This window comes from Prunus dulcis, unplaced genomic scaffold (genome assembly GCF_902201215.1).
Source record: "Prunus dulcis unplaced genomic scaffold, ALMONDv2, whole genome shotgun sequence".
NCBI lineage: Eukaryota > Viridiplantae > Streptophyta > Magnoliopsida > Rosales > Rosaceae > Prunus > Prunus dulcis.
In genome coordinates, this window is record NW_023010457.1 from 1 (window position 1) to 11,209 (window position 11,209).

The 11,209-nt window shown below is 40.9% G+C and overlaps 1 protein-coding gene and 1 long non-coding RNA gene across 2 annotated transcripts; both read right to left on the reverse strand.

Moving 5' to 3' along the window:
- Positions 1 to 2,717: 2,717 nt before the first annotated feature.
- Positions 2,718 to 3,237, reverse strand: LOC117613642. Its single transcript, XR_004583765.1, has 2 exons — positions 3,045 to 3,237; positions 2,718 to 2,940 (listed from the first exon to the last, which is right to left on the reverse strand). It is a non-coding gene; the product is annotated as an uncharacterized LOC117613642 (long non-coding RNA).
- Positions 3,238 to 3,293: 56 nt separating this feature from the next.
- Positions 3,294 to 9,199, reverse strand: LOC117613641 (zinc finger BED domain-containing protein RICESLEEPER 2-like). The gene is made up of 5 exons (XM_034342235.1): positions 9,052 to 9,199; positions 8,636 to 8,826; positions 5,896 to 5,970; positions 3,359 to 5,280; positions 3,294 to 3,306 (listed from the first exon to the last, which is right to left on the reverse strand). The coding sequence occupies exons 1-5, from the start codon at positions 9,197 to 9,199 to the stop codon at positions 3,294 to 3,296; spliced, it is 2,349 nt and encodes a 782-aa protein (XP_034198126.1).
- Positions 9,200 to 11,209: the final 2,010 nt, after the last annotated feature.

Genomic DNA, 11,209 nt, shown 5'->3' on the forward strand with positions numbered 1-11,209 from the left:
AGCATATCAAAAATCGCAAAGAGACATACCATCGCAATAGGTGATGGGAACAAGTGGGCCGTCACCGACATCCCCTCCCACCATCCGCTGACCTCCAACACCTCGTCATGCCAAGCGTGATCCCCTTGACTAAGACTGTTGAACAGCTCGGCCTTGTAGACGCGAACTTGGGCATACCGCTCGAAGTGCCTCACTTCGAAAAAATAAAAGAACTCTCGCACCGTCAGCTCCAACATGAAGAAACGACTCAGATTCTCGAAGCACATGATCGCCCGGTAAACGTTTGGAGTACATTGGCTCGGGGCACCCCCCATGGCGCAGAACACCTCCTTGAAAAGCTTTGACAGCGGGAATTTGAAGCCCAAGGAGAAGTAAAAGGGACGGAAGGTGATGATCCTAGCATCAAGATCATTCGCATCCACCAAAGGCTCGTTGTCCTTCCGAGACTTCAATAGCTTGACTCGCACGTCATCTGGAATGGCAGACGCATAAGCAGCCCGCCACTTCTGGAACTGAGCATCTGTCGTGACGCGATGCAAGTTGGCCACGAACTTCTTGCTATGCACTATGGAGCCTCCCCATAAATACAAAGGGACCTGAGAACTTGAAGCCTTGCTACCATCTCCGGAAGACATGGTTGATCAACAAGTAGCTGCAAAAAGAAAAAAATTCTACGAGTTAGAATGCAAAAAAAACAAAAAAAATAAAAAAAAACAAAAACAAAAACGGCAACAGCAACGAAAAAAAGAAGAAGAGGCAGCCCATTCCAACTCGCGCGTCCAGCCCAGCACGGAGGCCCACATCGCGTAGACTAGCTCCAGCGCGGGCCGTGGCCCAGCTCGATCAAAGCCCAGCTCGCTCCCAGCATGTGGCCCAGCGCCTCCTGCCCAGCAGCGTCTCCAGGCCACTGCTCCGAAGCCCAGCGCCTTGTGCTTGGTTCTTCCACCCGCAGCCCGTACCCAATGCGAAGGCCCAGCTCGAGGCCATCAGGCCAAAGCCCAGCTCCGCCTCTCCCAGCACGAGCCCACTTCGCGCACCAGGTCAGAAGCCTCTAGACCTCCATGCTCGAGCCCAAAGTGTGCAGCCTCAAGCCTGCTGACCTCCCAACGTCTCCAGCTATGTTTCAAGGCATAGACATGCACCCCTTTCAGCTCCCCTCATCGACTAGAAGGCATGAACCAAGCTGCTAAAAATCGGAACAAAGACAAAAAAAATATATATATACAAACCAAGTCTAATTACCTTGGGTGTGCGGTGAAGACAAGAGCTCAAGAAGAACGGAAAAATTCTCCAAAGCTTACTCTCTCTCACTAATGAAATCAGAATGGATTTTGGATGTGAAGAATAAATTGGAGGAGCCCTACATTTATAAGGATAAAAATTCCTTGACCTACAAGGAATCACAAACTCTTTCCAACTTGGGAGTTCATAAAATTGGCAAGTCAAACACCTCCTCTACTCGGGAGCCCAAGTCCACGAAGGAAGCCCAGTTACAGCTGGACAGCCCAACGGATAATTTACATCTCCTACATGCCACCACGCGCCATGCAGAAGCTGGGGGGCATTTGTGGGAACCTAATTAAATCAAAACCCTAGGTCAAATAATTCCTTCTATTGGGGGAATATTTGACCTAATTGGGAATTATTCAATTAAATGAGGAGTTACCTAATTAAATTAGGAATTGAATTGATACCTACCACAATTAGGGATTTGATTTACCCTAATAAATCAAATCCCTAATTAATCAAATCAATTCCAAAAAGGGGAGGAATAATTCCCTTCCATCTACGGAATTATTCCTCTAAAACCCTAGCCTCCGAGACCACTATAAAAGCATAGCCACACACAAGGGTTGAGGTACGTCTAAATTCCTACTGAAACTCTGCATAAATTATTCCTCAAAAACCCTAGCCACCTCCTCTCTTTCTCTCTCTCACACAAGTCTCTGGCCACCACACACGGCTCCGGCCACCCGATTTTCCTTGAAACACCCTACCTGACTTAGGCATCCGAGGGCCTTTGGCCAACACCCCCCGGGTGTGGTCATTTTACTCCGATCTGTTTTGCAGGGAGAGAGAGAGAGAGAGAGAGAGAGAGAGAGAGAAGCAGAGAAGACGAAAGAATCTTTGGCGAATATTCTCGTGGGACGGAAATTTGCTCCCACAGATACAATAAAGCCTAGCCTAAACTATATGTTGTCAATCTCTTGCACAACCAAAGACAACCCCAAAAACAGTTTAGAATTTTAACAAGGATACTCAAGATTCTTAGTAGCTAAATCTGCATAAAATAACCTCTAGGGTTTTACTTTGTGAAACTAGGTGGAGAAGAGTTGGTAGTAGGGCTGGGCACGGTCTGGTTCGGTCCGGTTTAGAGCTCGAACTGGAACCAAAACCGGCACTGTTCATCCGGTCCGGTTCGGTCCGATTCTTATAAAAAACAGGAGGAAAACCGGACCAAAATCGAACTGTCCGATCCGGTAGGAGGAAAACCGGACCAAAACCGAACTGTCCGATCCGGTCCGGTTTTCCGGTTTTGGAGGTTTTTTTTTTTTTTTTAAAGCTCTGTTTGTGTTGGGCTTTAGTAGATATAAGCCCCTTCTTCAAATTCCTATACAAATTTGGCATAAACTTAAATAATTTCTACATCCCAAGCATGTGCATTTTAACTTCCAAATACAAAATGTGGTCATCCAATCCAAACATACAAAACATGGTTATCCAATCCAAACATACAAAACATGGTTATCCAATCCAAACATACAATCTTAAGAATTATACAACCCAATGTAAAAATTGATAATTAAATTACAAACCAAATTAGAAGTTCGAAACATAAGCCAAAAATTAAAACATAACACCAATGAAGGCTTCACATATTAAATGATCATTGGAACGTAGAAGGACTTGAGTTGGTTAGTGCCGGCAAATTTGTAAGATCTACAAATAAAAATATAAACACATTAAAACATTAGGCAAATGTGCAAACTACATATATAGTAATAGTATACATAATTAAATTACATAAAACTAAAAACAAATACCTGACTCAATGGATTCATAAAACTCCATTTCTTGAATGGTTGGCTCATATTGTATAACGGAGATGTCGTCGGACCTTAACCAATTTTGAGAACAAATTAAGGCCTCCACAATCTTAGGAGTTAAAGAAGCACGGAATGAATTAATCACTCGACCACTCGTGCTAAAGCATGATTCCGAAGCCACGGTTGATACGGGAATAGAAAGCACATCCTTTGCAATAAGTGACAAACTCGGATATTTAACCCCATTCAATTTCCACCACTTCAAAATATCGAAGTTGGGAACCATTTTTTCAATTGGGTCGGTTAAGTACCTATCAACTTCATGCTCCAATATCATGGTGTTACTTGCTTGAGATTCTTTTATCCAACCTTCTTCCATTTCCCAAAGGTGCTTTCCTCCTCCTTTTTTGTTAGAACTTGTTAAAGTAATACTACTAGTAGAACTAGTATTACCATTAGCACTAGTGCATTGAGTAGGAGGTGGTGGGATAGCATACTCCTCATAAAGCTTCATTAAAAGCTCTTTCACTTCATTTTTCTTCTTAGTAGCATCTTGCGGGTTTTCAAACCTCCTCTTTAATACAAACTCCAAATTCCCCAACTTGTACCGAGGATCAAGAACAAGTGCTACCATCAAAAGTTGGTTCACTTTATCAAGGTCACCCCAATACTTTTCAAATTTCACCTTCATGCTACATGCCATATCTTTCAAAACCGTGGAGGTGTGAGTTTCACTTGGTAATTGCTCTCCAAAGAACAAATCACCAATTTCACCCTCAATTGCAATCAAATTATGAAAGGTGGTGTGAGAAGCCGGATGCAAAGAAACACTCATCTTCAATGTCATATCATAAAATACCTTTAAAAAATTGACAAAGGTAAGAGCATTGCTCCAATCTTCCTTAGTTGGTGGCCCTACCCTCTTTTTAGGCCTATGAGATACAACCACACCCTCATCTTCCCCAACCGGTTCATCTTCACCAAACCAAGACGCAAATGGGGCATCATCATCTTCTCCCATTCTTACAAAGGCTTTTTCAAACTTCAAAGCGGCATCCAACATCAAATATGTTGAATTCCACCTAGTTGGAACATCTAACACCACAAGCCCTTTGCATTCAATTTGCTCCTTCAAAACACATGTTTTAAATTCCTCTAACCTTTGTGGAGAGGATCTTACATACCTAACCGCATTCCTTATTGCCAATATGCTTTTCTCTAGTTTTTTCAAGCCATCTCGAACAATCAAATTGACAATGTGAGCACAACACCTCACATGCATATACTTTCCTTCCAATACAAGACTACCATTCTTCCAATGACCCATCTTTGACTTCAAGTAATCTATTGCCTTCGTGTTTGAAGAAGCATTATCGGCCGTGATTGTGAGTATCTTCTTCAAATCCCAATGAAGCAAACAAGTCTCGAGGAGTTTACCAATTGAGTTCCCCTTGTGGTTAGCAATGACACAAAAGTTCAAAATTCTTTTGTGCAAATTCCATTCACCGTCTATAAAGTGTGCTGTGATCACCATGTAATTTACGTTTTGAACACTTGTCCAAGTGTCCGTTGTGAGACACACTCTATGTGATGCTAATTCTCCTTTCAACTTTTGTTTCATCTCTTCATACATAACCATAAAATGCCTTACAAGTGTCCTACGAGATGGCACTTGGAAATGAGGGTTCAATGATTCACAAAATCTCTTAAACCCTTTACCTTCAACCACACTAAAAGGCAACTCATCCATCACTACCATTTCTACACAAGACCTTAACCAATCTTCTTTAGTATGCCCGGTTGTTGATAGACCACCAAGTGCTTGGTCAAACGACAAAGTCTTTTGCCTTTTATCCTTTCCAACACTCCCAAGATATTTCTTACATGTAGACTCAATATGCTTCTTCAAACTTGACGTCCCATTCAAATTGGGGTCCGCGACATAACTAGTAAAGCAATACTTGCACCTAGCTCTCTTTTTACATGTCAAAGATTTGCTACCATCCTTCTTCACGGTCTCAACCACATCATCATATTTTTCGAAGTGATCCCACACCTCCGATTTTTCTCTTGATGATTTTCTAGTCTCTAAAGGAGGTAATGGTGGAAGACCACTATGTTGAGGAGGTGTTTGGGCTTGATGTTGGGTTATTGGTATAGTAGGTGATGGTGATGATGCGGAAGCGGACGCGGATGCAGAAGAAGAGCATACTTCATTACTATTACTAGGCAACTGTTCACATTGGTCCATCCCTCTTTTAATATTTAAAAATCAGCACCTAATTATTTATCAATGCAAAAATCAGCAGCATAACTAAATATGAACATACAACAGCAATAAACTAATAGAGAGAGAGAGAGAGAGAGAGAGAGAGAGAGAGAGAGTTAACTAATAGGTAAGACAATACACCTTTATAAATCTATAAACATGTAAATTTAATTTTCACAAGTTCACAACAAGAAACGTTGGGTCCTCATACATGTATCACTCAACATAAATATGGCTACTGCAACCCGAACTTTTTTGTCAACATTTCCAAATTTATAACAAACATTAGAGATGCATCCTCTCCCAAAACCTACTTGAGAAAACTCTCTCACTCCCCTATGTAGATTTAATTCATGCAGAAATCAGGCACCAAACACATATATGGTCAGCTATATATCAGCCAAACAGTTTGCTAAAGTAAAAATAACGAAGAGAACAAGATAGATTGAGTAACCACCAAAAATAGAATAACAGTTGGGAAATAAAAAGAAAAGCACATACTACTCTAATAATGCCATCTAAGGAAGTAAATGGTGTTCACAATGCAACAAGAACCAAAAATATAGAGAGAAAGAGTACCTCTTTCAATCCAGGACGCCAAGGAGGAAGGTTATTATCTGCCCTTAACAAAGAAATCGGCATTGGTAATCCATACTGCAAAAAAGTATGAAAATATGAATACAAGCATTTGAACTTTCACCAAGATACAGAAACTTCAAAGTTCGTTCCACTCCATCATGAATGGTCTAACATATAAGTAGAAATCATTAATAGCTTTCCCCGTCAGAACTTTATACAAAGAAAAACCAAATTGATATATTCATCATCATAAGCTTATCATGAGCTTGCTGATGCCAATTAGTATTTGAGTAATAATTCCAGACTGCACCTTTCAAACCAAAAACTCAATCTCATAAAGCATATTCACCTGCTTGAAATTGTTCCAGACATTCCAGCCAACTGAAATCAATATCTGCACCCTGATATCAAGCCAACTAATCAACGTTGATGAATAATAAGCATCAATAGGTGACGTCTTGCGCTGTCTTTTGTATAGAGAAAATACATACCTGCTAAAGCTAGCAATAGAAGAGAAGCAGACAGTCACAGAGCGAGACGGAGAAGAGGAGCGGCAGCTTGGTCTGAGAGAAGAGAAGCAGACACAGTCACAGAGAGAGACGGAGAAGAAGAGCGGCCGGCAGCTTGGTCTGAGAGAAGAGAAGCAGACACAGTCACAGAGAGAGACGGAGAAGAGGAGCGGCACTGCGGCAGCTTGGTCGCCACTGAGAGGGAAAAGAAAACCTAATTTGTGTAAACTGTTTCTTTGTAATCAGATATGGCCAGTTCTATTATAACAAAATAGAACTGGCCTAATAAAATAATATTTTTTATATTGTATATTATATATAATATATTAAAAAATATATATTTAATACTGGACCGGTCCGGTTCGGTCGTGTCCGGTGCTGTCTTGTGTAAAATCGGAACCGAAACCGGTTTGAACCGGTCAGGTCCGGTCCGGTTTTGTTGACTTTTTAGTCAACTCGGTTTTTTCCAGTTTTTTTTCGTCTGGTCCGGTTCGGTTTTCCGGTTTTTCGGTTCATATGCCCACCCCTAATGAACGCTTTTCATCCATTTCCATATTCTTTTAGAAGTTTTTTGGGTTGAATTTAGATTTGGTATTGTTTTGCTAGTTTGAGTCTAGTGCTGTTTTTTATTCAAAGATTTCGTTTTGTTATTCTTGGGGTTGAAAATTTACCTCATTGACCCTATAATAATTTTGTTTTTGGAGTTGTATTCCTTTTTTGTTTGTAATCCGATTATGAAATGTGGATATTATTGCAATGCCTTGTTTTTGGAGTTGTATTCTTTTTTTTGGAGTTGTATTATTGCAATCAGATTATGGAATGTGGATAATATGGAAATTGAATTTTTTCAATGAACTACTTAATTGATTATAGTCTTCACTTTGGGCTTCAATTTCTTCGTATTTTAGAGATCTCTCTTTAGGTTTATTTGGCTTGACTGGAAAGTAATTTATACAGTTTTTCTTAATCTTATATGCTCTTTTCATTTAATTTCAATATTCGAGAAGTGGAAAAAAGAAGGAATTTTACACCCAAACACAATTGGACAAGGTTCGAGATGAATGGTCATGTCATGCGCTAGAGCGGATTTGAGTTTGAACATTATCCTTGTTGTTTCGGTAGTATTTTGCTTATACATGTATGGATGATGGATGGATTTTGGTTTAATGGCAGGAGAACTCATAAGTTTACCTATGTATGTATGTTTTTTGATGTTGCAATGGCAATATATATGAAATGGATGTGATGCCTCTATATTTTGAGACAGAAACCAAGTAAAATGTGATGTGAGACATGAAAATTTCTTACCAGAAGGGTCAATAATATTTGTAGAAAGTCAAACAATTTGTAGGCTTTCCACTTCAACATAAACACAAAAAACGAAGGCATAAACTATAATTTGCTACAACAGTAGCATTTTTTCTGATGTGGTAAGTCATAACACGCATCAGTATAATCAAAATCCTTGATTCTATAACGAGTATTTTGCATCAGTGTTAATATATTCCCTGATGCTGTTAAAGGTTTAGGTATCGGAGGTCAACGCTCTTTTGGCACATAGTAACAACTTACACATCGGAGATTATGTAAATAGCGATGCTGTAAATAATCTTTAGCAACAGATAATATCCAAAGCGTATGACTATATCATACGCATCGGTACCCAATACTTCAGTTCTTAGGTACCTTTAGCAACATATATTATTCATTGCTAAAAGTCAATTTTCACATATTGATGCTAAGGGAATTGGGTAGAATTGGCTATGGTGAAATCAGAAACTCTAGTGCTCTCACTACTTTATTTTTCTACGCTTGCTTTTATTCATTGTTTTAGTTAATTAATCAATCGAATCTCATCATTCAATTGTTCAAATAAAGTCTTGGGTTAATCACAATCGGTACTTAGTAAATTAAATCACTCTTCGAGGGAAAAACACTTCACTTATCACTATATTACTTGTGCAAATTGTGCACTTGCAATAATATCACATCACCAAGGTTGCGGCACAAGCTTAGTCCTCACTTCCCTAGATAGAGTTGTCCTGGAGTACGTCCTTCGCTTCAACTTCCACACCTCCAACAAATTGGTAGAGTATGAAGCACTCTTAGCTGGCAATCAGCTAGCCAAAGAGATGGAACCTAAACAGATTCAAATATTCAGCGACTCCTAGCTCGTCATTCATCAAGTCAATCAGGACTTCCTTGCCAAGGACACCTCCATGACAACGTACCTTCACTATACCCATCAGCTGCTGAAAACTTTCAGTGCTTATCGCATCAGCCAGATCCCACGCTCTGAAAATAGCTATGTTGATGCCTTTGCAAAGTTGGTTCAGTAATATCCACGTGAAACTCCTAAAGACACCCAGCACCCAAGCGCTAGTCATTTGCACTATTGAGCAAAACCCAACGTGGATGGATCCTATATTCCAATTCTTACAAAATCAAACATTGCCTACAGACCCTGCCAAGGCACGACGTGTTCATTACCGTTCTGCTCAATACTTGATCATTAACGGTGCCTTGTACAAACGTGACTTTAGCGTACCCTACCTCCGGTGTCTTACCCTAGATTAAGGCAACTACGTCCTTTGGGAGGTCCATGAAGGCATTTGTGGAAGCCACTCTAGTGCTAAATCTCTCTCACCTACAAGATTATCCAGCAATGATATTTCTGTCCCTCTATCCACACCGATGCACAAGCCTTCACCTAGAAATGTGACAAATGTCAAACGTTTGACACCATCCCACAACTCCCTGTCGAACCATTGACACTGATGGTCAACCATGGCCATTTGCCCAATGGGGACTCGACCTCATCGGACCTATACAAGAAGAAGAGGGCCAAGTTTATATGTCATTATTGTTGTGGACTATTTTACCATGTGAGCCAAAGCTAAAGCTCTTGCTACCATCACAACAGCTTGCATTGAGACATTCGTTTGGGAAAACATCATCTGTTGCTTCGGCATACCCTAAGCAATTGTCACAGACAACGGTAGGCAATTTGATAATGCCAAATTTAAGCAATTTTTCTCCAACCTCAAGATCCGTCTTTGCTTCGCCTCTTCGGCCCATCCCTAGTCCAACGACCAGTTAGAAGCTGTGAACAAAATCATTAAAGAAACTCTAGAGACAAAGCTTGACAAAGCCAAGGGTTGTAGACTAGAACTACTCCCAGATGTCCTATGGTCTTACCGCACCACCTTCCGTACTACAAGTTAAACGCCTTTCTCCATTTCCTTTGGTATCGAAGTTGTTATACCGATAGAGATCAACCAGCCCTCCTATCGAACATCCTCATATAAAGTCGAAGCAAACGACGAGCAATTGGCCATGAACTTGGACTTCATGGAAGAGCTTCGTGACCGGGTCAACGTGCGCAACTTTGCCTATAAGCAGCATGTTGACAAATACTATGACCCTCGCATGAAGCCTCATGCCTTCAAACTTGGAGATTAGGTCATGTGTAAGGTTTCGCTAGCCACAAAAAACTCAACCGACGGTACCCTCGGACCAACATGGAAGGTCCCTATAAAGTCATCAAGGTTTGCCACCCCGTAACTTACCAGCTTCGCGGTCCCAACGGCAAACCCCTACCTCATCCATGGAATGCTAATCATCTCAACTACTACCACAAATGAACGAGCCACGATCGTTACCATCATCCCCTATTATCTTATATTTTCCTATGCCTTCAGCACTTTTGTTTTATACTTTACTAAGCTTCGTGTGTATGCGTGCCTTCAGCACTTACCTAATGAAAAAAACATGTCTTCTTTCCACCTACACAAGTGCCTTCGACACATTATTTTGGTACGGCAAATTTGTGCCTTATCACAAAAAATTTGTTATGCACACAATACGCTAGGATAAAATTACCAAAATTACCTTGCCTTATGGCAAGGCAAAATATTCATACACAACATGAGTACCATCGACACTCCATAAAGGAAACAAAGGTTCTGAACAACTAGTCATAATACGAAAATATACATAAAAACAAAGCCTTCACGCTTCGGTAGACTCATCTTAAGTTTCTCTAGCTTTGGCTGTTGGCTCCTGAACATCCGTGGCTACAGGCTCAGAAGCATCGGCAGAAATGACAGTAGGAGGCACATCATCGGCAGGACTGATAGCAGAAGGCACACCGCTAGTGTTGAAGTTGATCTCAAGCATAGGGTTTAACTTTGACAGTGTCTCCGCCCAGACGATCAGCTCTTCCACTAGCGTGTCTAAGATGTAGCTATAAAGCAAATCAGATGCTCGATATGCCTCGACTCTTCAGCCCTGGCAACAACTATCTTCTCGAATTTCTTCCGCTTGGCCTCGGCATACGCTTGCTCGGATGCCACCAACCTCTCCCTCAACTCTTCCACCTCACTCGCCAAGACCGCCTTCTGCAGCACAATAGCATTCTTCTCTCGAATAGCCTCTTGTGCTTCGACAATTTTGCCTTTGGCAATTTCCTCTCGCTTTTTCATCCTCGCTATCTCTTTATCTTCCTTGGCCAGATTAACGTACATCTCACCAAAAGCCTATAAAACAGAACATCATCAATTTTCACAATAAACATATACCACAGACAACTCAAAAGTTCAAATACTTACATAAGCAGACGAAAGGATGGTCTTCTGTGCTGATCAACGAAGAATGATGTCTGCGTCTTAGCCAAGGTTTCCGGGTCACTTTTTACACCTTCCAGGAAGATGTTGACCAAGGGCACCTCTTACCGACGCATGGCAAGACTTACTTATTTCTTCTACCTGCATATCTCGCCAAAGTCTACCTCATTCATGTCTTCG

Coding starts and splice junctions, on each gene's coding strand:
- LOC117613641 (XM_034342235.1), bottom strand. CDS start 9,199: ATGGCCATGGTTGACCATCAGTGTCAATGGTTCGACAGGGAGTTGTGG. Junction 5,971..8,635: donor AGCTGATGGGTATAGTGAAG/GTACGTTGTCAT, acceptor ACTTTTTTGCAG/TATGGATTACCAATGCCGAT. Junction 5,281..5,895: donor GGCGTCCTGGATTGAAAGAG/GTACTCTTTCTC, acceptor CAATGTGAACAG/TTGCCTAGTAATAGTAATGA.